At 43.4% G+C, this 16,644-nt stretch overlaps 1 protein-coding gene across 2 annotated transcripts; it reads right to left on the bottom strand.

The window, feature by feature from the left end:
- Nucleotides 1-3,897: 3,897 nt before the first annotated feature.
- On the bottom strand, nucleotides 3,898-15,589 carry LOC120740221 (bcl-2-modifying factor-like). Of its 2 annotated transcripts, none has more exons than XR_005697340.1 (5): nucleotides 15,347-15,586; nucleotides 13,256-13,453; nucleotides 12,421-12,623; nucleotides 7,735-7,991; nucleotides 3,898-6,711 (listed from the first exon to the last, which is right to left on the bottom strand). XR_005697340.1 is itself a non-coding variant. In XM_040042412.1 (5 exons), the coding sequence occupies exons 2-5, from the start codon at nucleotides 13,425-13,427 to the stop codon at nucleotides 6,696-6,698; spliced, it is 504 nt and encodes a 167-aa protein (XP_039898346.1). In that variant the 5' UTR covers nucleotides 13,428-13,453; nucleotides 15,347-15,589; the 3' UTR covers nucleotides 3,898-6,695. The 2 variants fall into 2 exon arrangements, 1 of the variants encoding a protein (XP_039898346.1); XM_040042412.1 differs by having other exon boundaries at nucleotides 7,879-7,991; nucleotides 15,347-15,589.
- Between the last annotated feature and the right edge of the window lie 1,055 nt (nucleotides 15,590-16,644).

The raw sequence follows: 16,644 nt of genomic DNA on the forward strand, positions 1-16,644 counted from the left end.
TGCAGGAGATATGGCAAAAATTTCATGCTGCTGTTGTTTTTTGTCCAAATGACTTGTATCTTTTTTTTTTTTAGATAAAAGTAACTGACAAATGATACTGTTACCCATCACTTCCACCTGGACACACAAACTGGGCAGGGAAACAAAACCGAGCTTGCTAGCTAATCGCAACCTCATTAATGTAATTTGAATTTAGCCATTGTTTTCATTTTCTCTGCTCACTCATACAGCACATTCAATTACAACTCAATGTAAAAGAAGCCCACATGTGACCATTAAGTAATTACCCATGTAGTGATGAGATATTTATTTCAGGCTGAGGGTTGAATCTGTGGCTCATAATACAGAGCAGGTGCCATTAGTGCTAATCTGCTGTTCTCCCTTATGCAGGTATTTTACTGTCCTTGTTACAGGCCACTGAAGTGAAACACAAAAGATGTGTTTGAATTCACTGCACGCTGTGGCTTTAGCTCAAATAAAAAATTACTCTTAGGTCTGTCGAGTCAGAGAGCCGGGCAAGCAGGAGTTAACAGCGGAGGCTGGAGTGTTTTGATTGGCTTTGTAGACATAAACAAGAGCCGTACTTGTGTGTGACCACTGGGCCTGACCCTAGAGATAGACGCTTCACTAATGGGCGTCTCTTTCAGCCGGCGGCCCAGCTAGAGGAACAGAGGAGCCATTGTTTGGGCCAGGGAAAGCCAATGCTCTCCCCATTTAAGCGTTGATCCTAGAGGAGCTGAGGTAAACAGCTAGAGAGAGAGAGACTGGGGATATACTCGGAAAACTGCTTCCAATTTACTAAAATATCCATGAAAAAAAAAAGCAACCAACCTCTGCAACCTCCTCTGCAGAGATGGCATTAAGGCCTGCAGTCATATGACTGTTATTCTTTGGCAGCTGCATGTACATTGCACTGTTAATTAATTCTTATTTAGGCATGGAGTTCCTACACTTAAAGCACATAAGACACAGGATTAAGAGGGGAGTGCTGAACAGTTGTGTATGCTCAACCAACTGTGACTGGAATAGGCGCTGTTGTTCTGTTTTAAACCACATCCTCTGACACACTCATTGCATGCATGTTATTTTGCGTCAGGGGGGCCACAGACAAGGGAGTTGCTGTGCTACAAGCAGCTAAACAGGTGAGTCAGGTGTCGGGAAACTGTGAAACTGTACCTGGCATGTCTGACAATAGAAGTGCCACGCGTGAAGCCCTGGAGGAGCAGACTGTGCGCCGTCTGCTCTCCTGAAAGAAAGAGCTGGAGAAAAAAAACTTGCACCTTTTGTTTCGGTGTGACTCACTTCACACGTACTTAAACCTTTATCTTGGACAAAATATAGATCTTTAATATAAATGAATGCTCCGTTTCTAAACACTGTGCACACAGACTAGGAATGCACAATTAACTTTGATATTTACATGTGTCAGGAGTAATCAGTCTCTTCCATGACTTCAGGGCATCCATGCTGCGGTGTAATGAATCTGCAGGAGCTGCAGGATTGGCTTTAACCTTTTAGGATATGACTGTAACTCTTTTTCATTTTCTGTCTTCAGTTGTCATGCAGTGCTTGCTTTTCTGCATATGTGGATGTGTGTGAATCAGACAGCCTCTAGAGTGTTTTGGAAGACCCACTGCTCCCACCAAATTAATGACCTAACAGCAGGAGGGATATGATGGGCACAGGCTGCCAAACGCCTGGGCGGATTAAAATACTGGCTGGCCTGAGACACTTCACCAATCTATCAGTGGTTTCTATTTCACAACGCAGAACTACTTAAAGCTCAAGCTTAAGAAAAGAGTGGGAGTGGATTAAAATAGCAGTTCTCCATTTTTTTTTGTCACAGGTCAGATTCTGGCTGCTGTGAAGAGAAAATATTAACAACAGATTTATATGTGAGAGACTTTTTTTTCTGTTTTTTTTTTTTTAAATCAATGTCAGCTTATTTCGCAAGAATGTAATTTCTGTTAAGTCTTACTAAGCCTTTTACTTTCACCTTCAGAGATAAGATTTCTCTAACCATGTTCCCACAGTTTTTACATACTATGGGCAATTGTACGTGCTGGTGATGGGATTTCCGGCTCTTTTTAGAGAACCGGCTCTTACGGCTCAGCTCACTAAAAAGAGCCGGCTCTTTCGGCTCAGAACCGGCTCTTCAGGTTGTTTTGTTGCTTTAATTAATTTATTATTAACAATAATATAAAATTATGCACAAAAGGAATTACTAATGTAAAAAAAAGTGGTTTTATTTATATATGTTTATATATAAATATTTACGGTGGCCCCTAGAGACAAAGCACGTACAAACTCCAAAACAGAGCTACCTAGATCACTTAAATTACACAATTGAAAGCATACTTGTATGGTTTGCGTATTTATACACAAGCACTCATATATATTCAAATAATTAAAAAAAAAAAAGTTCATTTACCTGTTACTACCACACACCAAATCCAGTCGTTGGTACTTGCTGGCTTGTGTAGCCACTAGGTGACAAAAGTTCAACACTGCGCCCAGCATCCTGGAGCACTTCTGTTGTGTTTGTACGTGTTTTGAAGTTTTTACATGTTTTGGAGTTTGTCCGTGCTTTGTCTCTAGCGGCCACCGTAAATATACTTTTATTTATTCACTCCACATAAAATGTAATAAACAAATCATATAATACAAAAACGAACTATTCCCAGTTCAACTTTTAACTATTTCAATTTTCAGCTTTTTCCTTTTAAACAAATTTAAAGTGAAACAACACAAAACACTGCAAACCACAACACAATTAAATATAAATTAAAATATGAAAACAAAAAGAAGATGCACATTCTCTGTCATATGGGCCTGCATGAATAAACTTTCTGAATCCTTTATCATCTGCAACTGAAAATAGTTGTGGATGATTACTATACCTTTCTAATGTGACGTTGTTGTCCCTGGCTCTCTCTCTCTCTCTCCCTCCCGTTCTGTTCCTGAGCTACTGAGTGTGTAACTACCGCCCCTCCCCCCTCTGCCCAGCGCAAGCACAAGGCTGGCGTGCAGAGTGAAACCGTAAAAAAGTGAGAGAGAGGGTGAGAGAAAGAAATATAGCCCCCCACTGCTCGCAATAAGGAGCCGGCTCGCGTCGTTCACGTCAAAGAGCCGGCTCTAAGAGCCATTTCGTTCCCGACCGACACATCACTAGTACGTGCCCTGAGAGGTCAAATGCACTGCAAGAAAACGGCAACATGCAACATTCACTTTTTTCTATGCTTTTAAGTGCTTTCTAACTAACAGTCACCCACCACTGGATGCACTGGAGAGCAACCTGAGGTTTGCATCTTGCCCACGGATATGTGGGGAGCCCGGGATTGAACCACCAACCTTACGATCAGCAGATAACCTGCTCTAAATCCTGAGCTACAGACACCCAAAAGAAAGCAGAAATATATAGAAAATATAAATAGAAAACTGCTGCAAAAACACAACGTGTGAATAAAACACAATGTTAAAAGACAATCACGCATAGAACAAAACAAGTGTGTTTGGGGAGACAATAATGTGACGGAACAGCTGCGGAAAATGTGCGAAGGATCGCGCAGAGACACGGAGGGTGTTAGGAGTAAGAAAAACATGCAAAACAATGTATGTTATAATCGCATGATTCGTATACAACTAGATATACCTGCTATTAGCTGTTTACTGTTAGCTTGTCACTTCTGCAGCTGGTCCGTCACTTTATTGTCTCCCCCAAAACACTTTTATTTTCTCGATTTTCTTTGTGTTGTGTACTTTTTTTTGTTTGCTTTCTGTTCTTACGCTGCAGAACGTTTGACCTCACAGGCCACCGTACATTCGCTTTTAAAACAAGCGGATGTTAAGCCTCCGACGCTGCGGGTGACCTGCAAACATAAACGTGACTCGAGTAGACACCTTCAATAAAATTTTATTGAAAAAAGTACCAATAAGCAACAAGAAATCCAGAAGAAAAAAAAGGATTTGTAGAGCAAAGCTCCGCATGTACAGCATATTGCACTACATAACAAATTGTCTTTACTTCCATTATTATATCAACAACCAAAAAAAGAAAAAAAATGTATATAAACATAAAAATGAGTGCACAGTAGAGTCTCGAAAACACACAATCAATGTTACAAAAATGCTACATTTTCGCTGGGTCTCATTTCTTGGTATACAGAGAGTGTGTGATAATCAAGACTTCATTGAAACTGAGCAGTTAAAGGCATATTCCAGGGTTTTTTCTTTCTTTCTTTTTTTGTCTTGTTTTTTAAATCTTTTTTAGAAATACATTTACACTTTATCAGTTCTGTAAAAAGAAAGGACAGTTTCATGGTTACAAGCTCACGAGCAAAATCAACCGCAACCATGAATTCATTTGGTTTTGTGTATACAGGACAGTAAGATGTGCAAGGAATGTCGCAAGCTCATTTGTCTTTTAAAAAAAAAACAAAAAACCCAAAATGCTCTTGATCTCATTGACTTCAAAAAGGATCACACCGGTATTAAAAGTCATTTTACAAGCGTGAAGTGTCCTTATAAAAGCAGACCCCTTTTCTTAAGAAAATACAATTTTAAAAAAAGAACGTTAAGAAAAACCACGAAGAAGAAATGTTATTACTTATAAAAATTCAAAACTTTCCTCAAAGGAAAAAAAACCTTCAAATTTATATAAAGTGGACTACAAAATTCAAGACACTGACGGTTTCAATAAAATACGGATGTCTCTTTCTCACTGTCTCTCTTGGGATTTTCTGCGCTCACGTATGCCGTTTGAGGCTCGGGAACCTCATTCTAACAAAACTATACAGGGCACCACGGTGGCTTGTTTCCCTTTCCAATAAATCAAACCGGGCCATCGCACCCGAGCCTACTTGCTCGCTGCACTGAATACGCCTGACACGTGGCGAGATCAACTGAGGAGAACAAATCAGAGTAAATACTATACATCAACACTCAACAGATAAGAAACCTAAGGGATTTACATATACAAAGTACTTTCCAGTGCATACTGATTACAACACAATGATTAAGATTAAAGAATTGAACACATACGAGTAAACTGACGCCCTGTGACTTGAGGAAGAAGGCAACCTTTTTGTGTCTAATGTCATGTCTGCCGTTACTTGTTATGAGGGAGAGGTCGTGTGGGAAGGCGTCATTTTTGGATGGTGGAATTTTGAGTATCAAACACTCATCTGCAGTCTGTAGTTTTCTTCTTTGTGAAGAGCAGCAGCTGCACTTATGTTTTCTCGGTTTAGATGATTGGCTTAGCAGTGACACCTGCCGCCACTTAAAAAGTAATCGTAACTACACGAATACAGTAGTTGTTCTAAAGGACGGCGTAACGATCGCCAACCTGCTCTCCACAGAGCCAAACAGCCGAAGCGTATACAAGTCCGGGAGAGCAAAATAGAAAAAAGGAAAACAATGAAGTAATTGCACACACAGGTGTATACAGTAGAAATGGGCAAATACACTGAAATAAATAAAAGAAGAAGAAAGAAAAATAAATTACAAAGAAAGTGAACCGATGAACAACAACCATGTAATGAAGGAGCAGCACAAAGAGGAAGTCAAGAGCTGATGGTGAGACGGGGAGCTACACGGACTGGCTCAGCGTTCACGATCCGCAGGAAACTACAACCACAACCACATTCAGTGCACCTCGCACCACCTATGACTACTACGCTCAGTAGCTCCGTCCCCACCACAGCCAGCAAGTCAGCCTCAAACTCCTCAGTCGAACGGTACCTTTAAGAAGCGTGTGCTGAGAAAGTTGGCCGAGATCTAGGTTAAAATGGAGATGGGAGAAGCGACAACACCTCGAGGGGGTTTCGTCACGTATTAATCGGCGAGAACAGCTCTTCTTCTAACCATGTAACAGATTCTCAAGGTTACCAGTAGCCCACAAAAGTCTGTCCCTGAGACATCTTGAGAAAAAAAACAAAAAAAAAGCCCAACAACAAAAAAGAGAAAGAACCTAATCGTCATGCAGTGATAAACTTGACACATTGTAAGGAGCATGTAATTACAGACCCCTGATATGTACTGCTCCTTGGGTCCAAAAGTTGGCCTGGGTTCAGCAATGAAAGAAGAGTAAAACAAAACAACAAACAGCATCTTTGACAGTGTCTTTAAACATATTCATATTTCAACAATAATTACAGTCTTTTTCACTTTTTCTTTTCTTTTTTTGTCCATTTCAGAGACTGCCCGTCTGCTGAGTCAGTGGTGATTATATGTGCTCAAACATCCCAAATCTGGATCTCAGCACCAACGACAATATATAATACCCCATAAAAGGTGGCCTGAGAGATTTAGTTTTACGCACTGGGTTCGGCATATTGTTTCGATGTTCTGAAGATACAGCGGGGCCGTGAAAAAAACAAAACAAAAAATCAAAACCTTTTTAACCGAGCCAACGTGTCTCTCTCCAACTCTTCAGTGTGGTCTGAAAAACTGCGTGAGCGGTCTTTCGAGAAGTGTCATCCAGATTGTGTTCAGTCAGGCCTCAACACTGAGGCACGTCTCAAGACAATGCGAATGGATAAATGTGAAATGCGGTGGTAAGGAAACAGGTGGTAAATGAAAAAAACAAATAAACAAACCAAAAAATCAACCTTCATACGAGACAGAGGTTAGCTTGTCAACATTCGGATCTTTTGAAGGGTGGTATAGTGCAAAAACAGTGGATCCACAGCTCCACTTCAAGGGCATGGAGATCTGAAAACAATCAAATGAAAAAAAACATTGAAAAAAAACCCCAAAAGGGAATATCAGAGTAATATACTGGGAACAAGGGTCAAGTGAAATGAATAAAACAGCTGGTTTAGGTGTTACGATATCTGCAACAACGTGATTGACTTGTGTTTTAATATAGTGCAAGACCTCTAATAGTTGTTTACATGCGTGCAAAAGTCGGCACGTTGACGTGCGCTACATGTCAGATGTCATTTGTCCCCCGATATGTTGCAGGAAAAAGGCTAAAATGACAAGTAAACCCAGTAAAAACCCAGGTTAAGTGAAAGGATTTTAACAATAACAACACAAGATGTCCAAGTGCACATGCCTTGTTTTCCTTTTTCACTTTCTTTTTGATGTCTGGCAAGTTTGCATGCAGTCACCTGGCTTGTTTGACCAGACGGTGACGTTAAGAAGTGCAGACTCCACCCAGAGAGTCAGCAGACCCAAACATCTGACATGTATCGCGTGACTCTCTTTGCATATTGAAAGATATTCAGATGACATATCACCGTGCGCTCACTTTCACACGCGCGGAAACTACTGTTCCCAGTATTTCTGAATAATACCAAGAGGTCGTGTTCAAAGAAAACCAAGGAGGGACAAAAGACAAACTGAAAGTAAAAAAAATGAAGAAAACATAAATGTTCCACTGAGGTGAGGTGCAAAATGCTTTTGTTCTGAGAAGTTGCCTCTTTGGAAGTTAGTAAAAATCGACTTGACTGGTCACCTGGGAAACTTCCTCTGCGTTTCCTTTCACTTCCTAACCATCTTCTCTTGCCTGTCAAAACTGCTCAATACTCATTCTGGCAGAAGACACTGAATAAGGCATTCCCAGGTTCTGTGAGAGGTCATTAAAGTGAACAAGAACAATGTACTGTACAAAACCACTACACCACAGGTATGCCAAAAAAAAGAAAGAACATTGCCCATTAGTGGAATCTCAGAGCAACATGGCATCTTCTTTGAAGGAAAAAAAACAACAAAAAACCCCCAAAACACAACCTGGTATAAAAGTTGGTTGTCTCCGTCCCGCGGTGACCTCAATTGTTTTCTCCCCCAAACAGACCCGTGTTAGATTAGACAGTGCCAGTAGGAGTCCAGTTCCTCACAGAGATGAATGAAAAACGGGGGACAAGGTTGCCTCACCTCCGTCCTCCACCCCCTCCTCCGGCTATGAACCCCCTATCAAACAGAAGGCTGAGAATGGCCGCGGCCAGGCGCCACCACATCGGCCCCTGGTTCCTTTGGTTTCGGTGATACTGAAACAAAAACAAGACAAAACGCACAACAGTTAGAAACTCAAAACACGGCACCAGACACAGCCATTATTTGGGGTTCGCGTCGTGTTTATGTTGTCGGCGACCGACGCTGATTCACAGCGAGCATAAAACGTAACGAGACGCCGATATTTTCAGGGCACTCCGCCCCGCTTCCCAGCGATGCTTAGCAGAGAGGATTCCCTTTGTGTGCAGGATCCTTTACGCGAGCCGGGCTTTCCCTACAGACATTCCTAGCCATAAACACATTTATCGCACGGTCACACTTTTTTTTATTCTAATCTTCCTGGCACAGACTAGCAGCCAGCAGCTCAGGAGGAGACTCTCTCAGGTTTGCGAGCCAATTGGATTGTGTGCGATTAGGAGGATAATGCTATCTCTGCCATTGAGAAGCTGAGATAAGATAATTGCACCAAATGGGATTAGAGGGCTCTTGATGAGAGGCAGGGAGTCTGTGGAAAAACACACGTGTCTGCACGAGAGGGCTACAGTAGTTGAAGATCTCATGCCCCGGACGAAAGGCAGACTCCGCTACACCTGATAGTTCCGAGGCTATTTTCAGACCAAGAGGGCCGTAAACTAAAAACAACTGGGGGGCGGGGGATTTAAGATTACTTTTTCAAAACAATGCATGAAAGTGTACTACGTTGTCTTGATAACATTGTATTACTGTTTAGAAAAGCCAAAATATCCTAAGGCAGCGATTAGATACGCCATATTTGCACGACTAGTGTCCAAACCTTGACCTAGTTAACAGTCATGAACTGCCGCTGTGATAAGCCTCTGGGTTTCCATACCGTTATCACACTGTGGTGAACTTTGCAGGGTGTTGCATAAGCTTTAGCAGTTTCCAGCCAGCATGTTTGTATTCTACTTGCTTTCACCTGAAAACAGAGGTAAAAACGCTACGGTAAACACAACCAGGAAGCTGTTTGTTTCATTATGACATGTCTAAATTTTGCCCTGGAGATATTTTGATAAGGATATAATAATAGTGTAATGTCTACTTCGAATAAACAAAGGGGGTATTTATTAGAAAGCACAAAATGTTGCATCACTGGAAGCTGCCATGCTTGAAGTCTTGTAGTTTATTAAGTTACACAAGGCCGGCTCTGCCATGAAAGAAGGGGGGGGAATGCATGTATGCAATTATATCAATACTGTATGTCAATATTTAACGACAGAGGATTTTTCTGTCAGAACGTAAATCTCAAAATGAGTCAAGTTCCATGAGAAGCGAATTCGTCTTTACAATCCAAACCAGAATGCCCCCTGTGACCTTTCACCCTCCATTCTATCAAGCTAGACACAAAGAAAGTGAGAGAATAAAAAACAGCAAGAGTGACAAAAGGAGGTGTGCAGGCCTGCTGCAAGTTAGTCATGAGTCACGACACCAACTGTCAAAATGAGGCTCTAAATTTAGCCAGCGATAGAGAAGCAGAGTGGAGCCAGATTCCCTATGTCGTCACGCTGACACCAGCCTGATGTGCTTTATCAGTGCAAGCTGTCTGTCAAGCCAGCTGCTCGCAAGCTCTACCTTATCGCTTGAGCAAACAGGCCAGCCTCTGCAGCGAGAAGCCCCGCGTTGTTCATATCGGCAAGCGGAGAAGGGCCGAGTATCATGCGAACATAGCGGTTGCATGAGTTAATAGGCAACAGCACAAACAGACGTTCCCGTCAACACAAATAATCAGAGAACAATGAAAGAAAAGTAAATACCATTTGTCATTGCTCCCAGCACCACTTTCCTCCCTCCCCTTCCACAAGTGCTGAAAGGAGAGAGTGCCGTGCCCTCACTGGAACAGTGACGAGATAAAGCGACAACCGCTGCGTGTAAGCGCGCACACACGGAGGAGATATTCAACCCTGCTTTCAACACCTCCTATCGAAAGCACCAGGAGTCGTCTCCCTTAAAAAAACATGGGGATGAAACCTAACTCTGCTCCTTGCCCTGCGCAGGCTGAAGCAGTCTTCCTGCCATTGTGAATGCCATTATTGCTGTGTCTCAAATGGCAGGCCCGGCTAATGTCAGCCATCCCTCTGGGGACCTTAGAGTCCCCTCCAGCACTTTCTGACTGAGGAGCAATTTATCTGTCAGCATCCGCCGGCACTCCCTCTGCCACCTAATCCCTCCTTTCGCCAGGGGCCACGGGCTCCCATGGAGAGAGCACCGGCAGCCACGTTGCACCAAAATCCATCAAAAACGATGGCAGTCGAAGGCATTTAGATTGCTCTGGGACAAGTGTCTGCGCTGAATAACTCGCCTACTGACAGGAGCAACAGGAATGAGACCTGGCAAACAGTACCGCTATTATCCAGCGAGTTTTTTTTTTTTTTTTGTGCTAACTGCCAGACCGTGCGATACTGAGAAGTGAGAGACGGCAAAAGAGCAGAAAGCAGAAAAACAAGTATGGGTGTATTCATGCATGAGCATGTACACATGCACGCACAATACAATAACTTGCACAACCAGAACCAGAAATAGTAATTACAGAGGCTTCAGTGGAATCACGCATCCAAAACCACACTTAAGTGTTTGAGTTGTAAAAACATCCCTCAATAACAGCAAACCACGAAGACACTTAGCACAGTAGCAGAAGCACAGCCATGCTCGCAGAACAAAAGAAAATAAAAACTTTTTTTTTTTGCCTTTATCAAATATTCACTATCTAGGCATATGTGTCTTCAGGATATGACTTTACAGGATGGTTTTCACTCTGACTGTCCTCTCTGCTGTTTACTCAACCAGCAAAGTGAGCACAAACCACTTCCTCATCTCTTGACCCAGGCCTGCCTCCGATGTGCGTCAGTAGATCCTGGTCGCACACACATAGCAACCCTCCTGTCTGACCGTCTGTGTGTGTGTCTGCCCGTGTCACAATACATGAGTCATGCTGCTTGCTGCGGCGGTATAAATAACATCTGCTTGATAAAGCGCATGAGAAAAATCAGAAGCCGTCTCATAGGTTAGAGTCTAAATTTAAAAAGAAAAAAAGATTATATATATATACATGTTTTTATGTGCACGGGTCATCCCATTTCCCCACAGGGAGTTTTTAAGACAGTTGTTATTTGATCATGTGAAGTTCAATTTCCCCCCGTATACATCCTTAAACCATCATTATTATGGATCTCACCTCCGCAGTCTGCCTATGACTGAGAAAACTTCTTTTTTGGGTGTGTGTGCGCGTGTGTGTCTCCTGTGGCTGCGCCTCGCAAAGGGAAGGGGCTGCCTTGAGACTCCCTGGAACCACAGCTGTTCCCCTCTGGGCTCACGTGGGGAGCTTCGGGTTACAACATGTTTACCTACTTCTACCACTTCTGCTTTTTTTCCTGGATGTATCAGCATGCGTGCATGTGTGCGTGTATAAATGTGTGAAATAAATATGTGTGTAAAGACTGTTAACCACCTGCGCAACAAAAGTACTTGCACTTTGCAGGAAATCTCCCTGGAGGGGGGGGGGTCTGTGCATATTTTGTGCATATTTAAAGACAAAGAAATAAAAGCATGTCACAGGTTTTACAGCACACCCAAACAGCAGTGATATGCCGATACAGTGGACACTGTCGCTGTGACCACCGTGTGTTGTTTGGGTGCAGGCATCCTCCACACCAACAGCCTTCAGAGCACATTAAGGAAACAGGGGAAAAGAGAGAGAAATAAACAGGAAGAGGAGGCAGGGGAAGGGGGTGGGAGTGTGTGTGTGTGGGGGGGGGTGAAGTGGGGGGAAGGGCTGTCCTCGTTCTGAAATGTCTTTGGCTTGAGGGAAAAGAGGGGCAGAGGGGGTGGGGGTTAGGTACTGGGGTAAAGTTCTGCATGTGTATAGCCTCTCCAAAACAAATATAAAGCGAGCACCATAATAGAGAAGAAACTTTTGACCCACAATTAATCTCTGTCAGATCAAAATGAGATCCAAATATTGATTTAAAAAGAGCAAAAAAAAAAGGTTTGTGGATGATGTGGCTAATGTGTGGACTTAACTTTTCCCTGCTCCGACTTTATAAACACTTAACCTGTGGTGCTTATTCGCACACGGACACAAGTTTCCTCTCTAGTTTGATGGCAGCTAATTTAACTTTACGGTTCATGGAGTCTTTTGTTTCTTATATTGTTGACAGAACGTTGGCGTATCTTCCTGGCTTTACTGCTCTCATTTTACCGGCTCAGATAGGACACATAGAGACTATCTGACAAAAACAACAACAAAAAAAAACAATATAGGTGTATTTGCCTGTTATCAGGCACAGGGAGCAATCTGCAATTTAGTCAAATTTGAAAACTGTCAAAAGAATCGGGTTGCCCTCCACACTTAATGTGAGGCACTAAAAGCACGCTTGTTTCACTACCATCCGGCACCACCGTTTGTCTCCCAGTATTGCACAATCAGCCGAACGCATCCATCCTCCTCACCAGTTGCAGGCGTTCCCAGTGAAACTGGTCTCCTATGAGCTGGAGTTTCTGTCCAATGCAGGCCTCCACGCTGCGGGCCGCGGGTCGCTGGCGAGGCAGGCGCTCCATGCTGTTTTGCTGCTCCGTGCTTCCTTGTCGACTCGCTCTGTGATCCCCGACGAGCTCGAAGCGTGCAGGGAAGTGCAATCGAAAACCTGCGTTACCTGTCGAGTGTCAGGACTCATGCTTATTATTTTGTAAACAACACGTGCTCAGCAAAATAATCTCAATACAGCAATGACGCCGAGCGTGCCATTCTTTTACACACAGGTAAGGAGATCCATCAGTCTCCTGAAGTACTGCAGAACGCGCCTTTCAGCAAACAGGTTGCTCAGCTATATATCCACAGTTTACCCAGCTGTGATTATTCCTTTGTCTTTTTTAATGACCTTTAATAGTTTCACAAAATAAACCCACATGACTAGTAGTTATAGAGCTCCTCTGGAATGGTTACTTGTTTATGGCACCAGAGTTATTGCTGTCACTGATAATCAGCTCTCTGAAGAGTTGCTGCACAGGTGAGCACTTCTGTCACATCCTTTCAGTCACAATGCCAGTCTGGCGCCTTTTGAATAGCAAAGCAGCTGGGTACACTGCATACAGGCCATAAAAGTGAATGTGATGACGACTATGAGGCGCCAGGGGTGAGATCAGCGCAGTAACGCTGTTAACCATCCCTCACGGTGAGTCTCGCATTGTGCTCTCGTGCATCGGTTTTATAACACCGGTTATCACGCACAAGGCAGTGTTCCCTTTTCCTCCCCTCTTTTGAAATATGGTATGTTGTCAGCCTCACCGTAGAAGAGTGGTCTGGGCTCCTCTGCGACTCCACAGGGCAGCATGCCGTTGTTTGGTACCAGGGCAGGACCGGGTGTCTGTGTGCCTCGATGTTCACACTTTATCTCCCTGAATGTGGTGCGCCAACAGTTGGCTTTTGGCTCAAACACATCGTCCTCCTCATCGTCCATACGGGGTGCGCTTTGAAACGAGCAGCCTTAAAAGTAACGTGACAGGAAAAGAACAAAGGAAAGGTTAAAGCCGAACACGTGTAGTTCGTCTTCCAGCGGGGCACGGCGTCCCAAGTTCCCTTCGCTAATGAATCCAACCTTGGAGAAATCCACACTAAGAGCTGATGAGATGATCTCAGACACATTCATTATTCGTTCCTTCCTCCAAAGCATTCATTATCATTATAGACAACCTGTCTGGCCTATAATGAGTGCCCTCAAATCAATAAAACCACAGTGGATAAGTTGGGGAAGAGAAAATGAGCAAACGGTCTGCCTTAATTTGTGGCAAAGATCTCAGTGCTTATTTAGACAAATAGCTCTGCTCAACTCAGTGATGAAACCACACAATTCACTGTGGTTAGGCAAGTCAGTTGAGCCACAGATACATTTAAAGGACTTTGCTGCCTAGATTAAATAAGAGGTAGATTATCTTTTGTCTGTGCTAAGCACATGGATGGGGGTTTCAATAACAGTCCCATAATTACTAACTTTGCTAATAGTTGGTATTTTAACAGTATTGCTGCACCGTATGTATATAAATATGAAAGTTATATAGATATTAGAGCAGATATTTGATGCCAATAATAAAATGCCTCATTATGATTCATCATACCCAATTTACCGCAATGTGGCAAGAATCTCAAGGAGCACTTGGCAAACTCTCCAGAGTCAATACTAGACTGCACTCAACTCTGAATAATACAGTGGGTCAAACAGTCATCAAAATACGGGTGAAATTCAAGTTGGCCTCACTGGCAAAACTCAAAGTCACCACTGCAGTTGTATTACGGGGTTAGACTAGTACCACACTTCCAAATTAGGATCCACAGCAAAAGGGTAATGACAGTCTTTGAGGATAATCCTACGCCACTCTCCCTTCCCTGGTCTGTCAGCCTGCCAAGCTCCCGGAGAAAGGAGTTTTCATTTCTTCACCCAGCATAAGCAGATTGGCCTGGCTCTAGCATGCCCAGACCTCACGATATACTGTGTGCGTTCACAATAAACCCTGTGTGTAAAGCCACTTAATGCTTTGTTTTGACAAACACACCGAAAGAACATGTGCATGTGCGTGCGTGTGAGAGAGAAAACCTTAGGTTCAACTTCCAGATACACAGGCTTGCTGTCTGTGCTGCTCTACTGACCAGGCAGTGAGCTGCATGTTTGTGTCAGACAGTAGCTCCCCCTGCTGCAGACAAATTAACAAAGGGGAAGGAGCGAAAGATGCGGTGGTGGCGAGGGAGCTCTGTTATTGACACAGTTTCAATCCAACGGCTTTAAGAGCCTTCCACCACGCCGTATCGGCTTTATGTAACATTACTCACACCGAGAAATGAAGCCTTCTCACGCTCAAGCTCGGCCACTCACCACACATTTATAACATATAGAAATAAAGCAGAGCGCGTTTTAAACCGACATTTGACCGAAAAGACATGCAAAAATACAGCTTGAGTGGCGTGAAATAAAGGCAAGAGTGGGCATATGTGTAATACGCTGATTCATTTCATTATAGGAAGAACACAGTCGTTACTGCGTTTTAACAGAGCACCCGGGGACGCACTCGGCGCCCCGCGGTCTGAAGTCCATTCACCAAGCCGAGCTGAGCAAACCGGGAAAGCCGGTGTAATTCAAATCTGCGCTGGGTGAATGACAGGCAGTACATTTAACCGCGTTTATGAGCAGACAAGCCCGGTGGTTATGTGCAGTAACATAGGGCGAATGAATGCAGACGCGAATGGAAGGCAGCGGCACGTTGCGCTGTCGGTTCTTATTTTTAAGGACGCGCATGTTACCTGATGTAATCAGCTCGCTCCGGTGGACAGAGCGTGCCCTGGACGAGGACATTTAACAGCGTTTAAAAGTGTCTCCCGTGAACTTACCACACAGATCGGCTTCGCTGTAACGACTGTCCTATAACCGGAAAACAAAAAGAAAACAAAAGAAAAAAGCCTAAGAGTTCAGAATCCCGCTGAGTCAAACGACTTTAGTCCTTATCGCCTCCACGACTACTTCCATTCTGCGAGGAAAAGCGCTAGCAGCCTATGTCTTTGCAGGCATGTCAGCTGACTCCGCCAACGGGGCGTGGCGCGAAAAATTAGTAAACAAACCCTCTTTAAAGAGGCTTGCTTTCCCTCCGGCACACTTGCACTGCGTCCAAGCGAAGAAAGAGCATATCCCTTTAAGAGCCGGCTACATATAGGTGCTGCAACCAATAGCCGACTTTGTTGTTACCCGGCCTTCTCGGTCGTGTAATCAGACACGTGGAAGGGGAAATTCCCCAGAGCACGAGACCGCTTTCTCGCTACTACTGTTGATCATCTGGCTGCTCTGGTCAGATAGCGCTGTCATCTTGTGGTTTTTTCAGCCGTTCTTTGCCCTGACAGCTGTATATTAATATATTTATCTGACATTTGCTGAAATAATTCAGCCCACAATTAAAGTTGATTACAGCTCGAAGCATATATCACAGTATGCTGCATCCTGTGTTTTTCTCTATGGTAAGTACTGTGCAAACGTCTTTCATTTGTTTATATTTTGCAAGGAAAATGAGAAATAGGTAGAGTGATCTACTGAAACGCAAACACATGTGTGGAAGCACAGCTTATTATGATTATAGAACAGAGGTTCTGTAATCCTAATAAGCTTGACTGTCAATATTTGGTGTAACCATCTTTATTCTTGACCGCAGCCTGAACTCTCTTTATGTAAAGTAGTCTACAGGAATAGTTCTCCAGGCTTGTTGAAGAACATTCAGAGCTCTTCTTTGGATGCTGTCTGCCTGTTGTTCTGTTCTCTGTCAAGATGATGCCACACTGGTTCACTGATGTTGAGGTCCAGGCTCAGCAAAGCCATGACTGATATGTTTTTCTACCCAAGGTATACATTTACTGCACAATCCTTTTTCAGATTGTGTTTGGAAACTGAAAAATTAAGCCAGGTTTGAAATCTGATGGCAGCGATATTCAAAATCATTGACTGAAGTGGGGCTTTAAAACATGCTACAGCCTCCACTGTGTTTTACAGACAGCTGTAGATATTCACTGTTGTACCCCCTGACCTCGTCTGTACATTATTGATAGGGATTTAAATTTGGATTTTCACTTCACAAAACCTGTTATCGCTGATTTTCAGTCTCGTTCTTGTGTAATTTGGGACACCTCAGCCTTTTTCTCCCCAT

This window comes from Simochromis diagramma, unplaced genomic scaffold (assembly GCF_900408965.1).
Source record: "Simochromis diagramma unplaced genomic scaffold, fSimDia1.1 OVJJ01000304.1, whole genome shotgun sequence".
In the NCBI taxonomy this organism is placed as follows: Eukaryota; Metazoa; Chordata; class Actinopteri; order Cichliformes; family Cichlidae; genus Simochromis; species Simochromis diagramma.